The 2,483-nt window shown below is 40.1% G+C and overlaps 1 protein-coding gene across 3 annotated transcripts in view; it reads left to right on the forward strand.

Moving 5' to 3' along the window:
• Positions 1-432: 432 nt before the first annotated feature.
• git1 (G protein-coupled receptor kinase interacting ArfGAP 1) overlaps positions 433-2,483 on the forward strand; it is a 44,398-nt gene continuing 42,347 nt past the window's right edge. For 2 of the 3 annotated variants that reach the window (XM_015395753.1, XM_015395752.1), the window contains exon 1: positions 433-788. In XM_015395753.1, the coding sequence (XP_015251239.1) occupies positions 737-788 (52 nt within the window). In that variant the 5' untranslated portion in view covers positions 433-736. The remainder of the gene's footprint in view (positions 789-2,483) is intronic. The other variant, XM_015395751.1, reaches the window with a different exon arrangement.

A 2,483-nucleotide genomic window follows, 5' to 3' on the forward strand; every position in this document is an offset into this window, starting at 1 on the left:
CGACTTTATTCTTGTAATTTTACGAAAGCATTCTCGTAATGTTATGGCTTTATTCTTGTAATTTTATGAGATTATTCTAATTGCAACTTTATTCTAGTACTTTTACGACTTTATTTTCGTAATTGTACAACTTTAATCTCATAATTTTATGAATGCATTCTGTTAATGTTATATCTTTATTCTCGTAATTTTATGATTATTGCCGTTGCAAATTTATTCTAGTAATTTTAGGACTTTATTTCTAAAACTGGTAATTTTCCGTTTTTTTTTTTTTTTTTTAATGCTTTTCTGTACCACAATAAAACACATTGGCCCCACCCTGGCCCCCCTAATAAATCTGGTCTCGGACCGCCACTGTGAGTCCTTGGGATAAATAATATGACAAAATGTCTTTCCATAGTTGCTAAGTGGCAGGTGGAGAGCTGCCGTCTCTCGGTGAATCACAGTCAATGCAGGAGCCAGATTCAATGGAACGAATGGAGGCTTTTCTAGCCAAGATGCGATGCATACTCAGACCTTAACTATGTTCACCTAACTTGTCTCCAGACTCGGAAGCACAAATTAGGGGGAAAAAAATAATTTTCTGAGACCCGGCCGGGAAAGCAGACCACGCCAGCCGGCTTCCGGGGATTCAGGGGCCGCAGCGGTTGACGGCAGACGTCGGGAGCTCGGTGGCCCGAAGGAGGAGAGACGGAGCCAGGGATTCACATCGGCTCACATTTCAGCCGCTTTCGAGATGTCCAGAAAGCTGCACAGGACAGAAGTCTGCGCTGACTGCAGTGCGCCAGGTAGGGTGGGGGCACTTGTAGAAAAAGACACCATTGTGTCGGAACAATACGCCGACACGGTGGGCCAGCGGGGCCGAGGTTACTGTCCCCTGTCACGGGGTCCGCATAGCAGGAAAACGGCCTGGGCTGCTGAGCTTCCATTAGGCCCGAGATAAACAGAGAAAATAGGGCGAGCTGTGGGTCCAGGGAGCATTATTTAGCTACAACTGTTTAATTAGGATGTAAATGAGTGAGCAGGAAGTTATCTGCCTAGGATGGTATGGTGGTGAGACCGGTTTATTCGCTGCAGCGGAGGATTCCAGATTGATCCTTTGGGAAGAACGTTTGTTTTGATTTTCCTGACAGGAATAAACCTTTCTACCAGTTAGCTTAGCTTAGCTGGATATGCCGCTGTTTGGTCGCTGCCTTCGGCTCTTAGTGGATAAAATGAGTCAATAAATCCTACTTGTATATGAAAACATTTCCAGTGTTGTTATTTAAATAGTTTTACATATTTTTGTGTGGCTAAGACAGTTAGCTTAGCTTAGGAGGCTAGCCACTGTTGCTAACTTTCGCTGAATGGTAAAGTGCTGCTATCTCTGACAGCAGCCTGCGCTCAGCCTGTGTAAAGTTAACATATTTAAATACATTTTTAGATTTGAAACTAATTTTTATGATTGAATTACGGAAGTGGATTAGGGCCAACGAAAAAAAAGTTGACTGATTTTTAGTATTATTTCAGTTTAATATGGAGGAAAAAAATCAGAATCCTGACTTTAATGACTTTAATCCCAGAATTCTGACTTTAATCCCAGAATTCTTACTTTAATCACAGAATTCTGCCTTTAATTTCAGAATTCTTACTTTAATCACAGAATTCTGACTTTTTTTCCTCTGAATTCTGATTTTTTTTTTTTCCGAATTGGTAATTTTTTTCCCTCTGAATTCTGACTTTTTTTCCTCTGGATTCTGACTTTTTTTTCCCCCTCACAATTCGGACTTTAATCTCAGAATGTTAGTTGACAGCTAACAAACATGTTAGCATCAAGCCGTAGCCATGTCTGTTTTAGAGACTGACAGCTAACAAACATGTTAGCATCAAGCCGTAGCCATGTCTGTTTTAGAGACTAAACAAGCTCTCTTGTTTTAATCACCTTCTGATCTTCTTAATTTCAGAATTCTTACTTTAATCACAGAATTCTGGCTTTTTTTTTTGTCAGAATTCTGGCTTTTTTTTGTCAGAATTCTGGCTTTTTTTTGTCAGAATTCTGGCTTTTTTTCTCAGAATTCTGACTTTTTTTTCCTCAGAATTCTGACTTTTTTTCCTCCGAATTTGTACTTTTTTCCCCTCCGAATTCGTACTTTTTCCCCCTCCGAATTCGTACTTTTTTCCCCCTCCGAATTCTGACTTTTTTTCTCTGAATTCTGACTTTTTTTCTCTGAATTCGGACTTTTCCCCCTCTCAGAATTCAGACTTTTTTTCCTCCTCAGAATTCTGACTTTTTTTTCCCCCCTCACAATTCGGACTGTAATCTCAGAATGCTTTTTGACAGCTAACAAACATGTTAGCATCAAGCCGTAGCCAGTTTATTTCTATAGCACCACTTCACAACACGTCATATCAAGGCACTTTTCAGTTCACCAGATCATCCAGTCAGATTGATTCAAAGTTTTCTATCTAAGGAAAACCAGCTGATTGCCTCGACTCATTGACTC

Source organism: Cyprinodon variegatus, unplaced genomic scaffold, assembly GCF_000732505.1.
Source record: "Cyprinodon variegatus isolate N-32 unplaced genomic scaffold, C_variegatus-1.0 Scaffold759, whole genome shotgun sequence".
Classification (NCBI taxonomy): domain Eukaryota; kingdom Metazoa; phylum Chordata; class Actinopteri; order Cyprinodontiformes; family Cyprinodontidae; genus Cyprinodon; species Cyprinodon variegatus.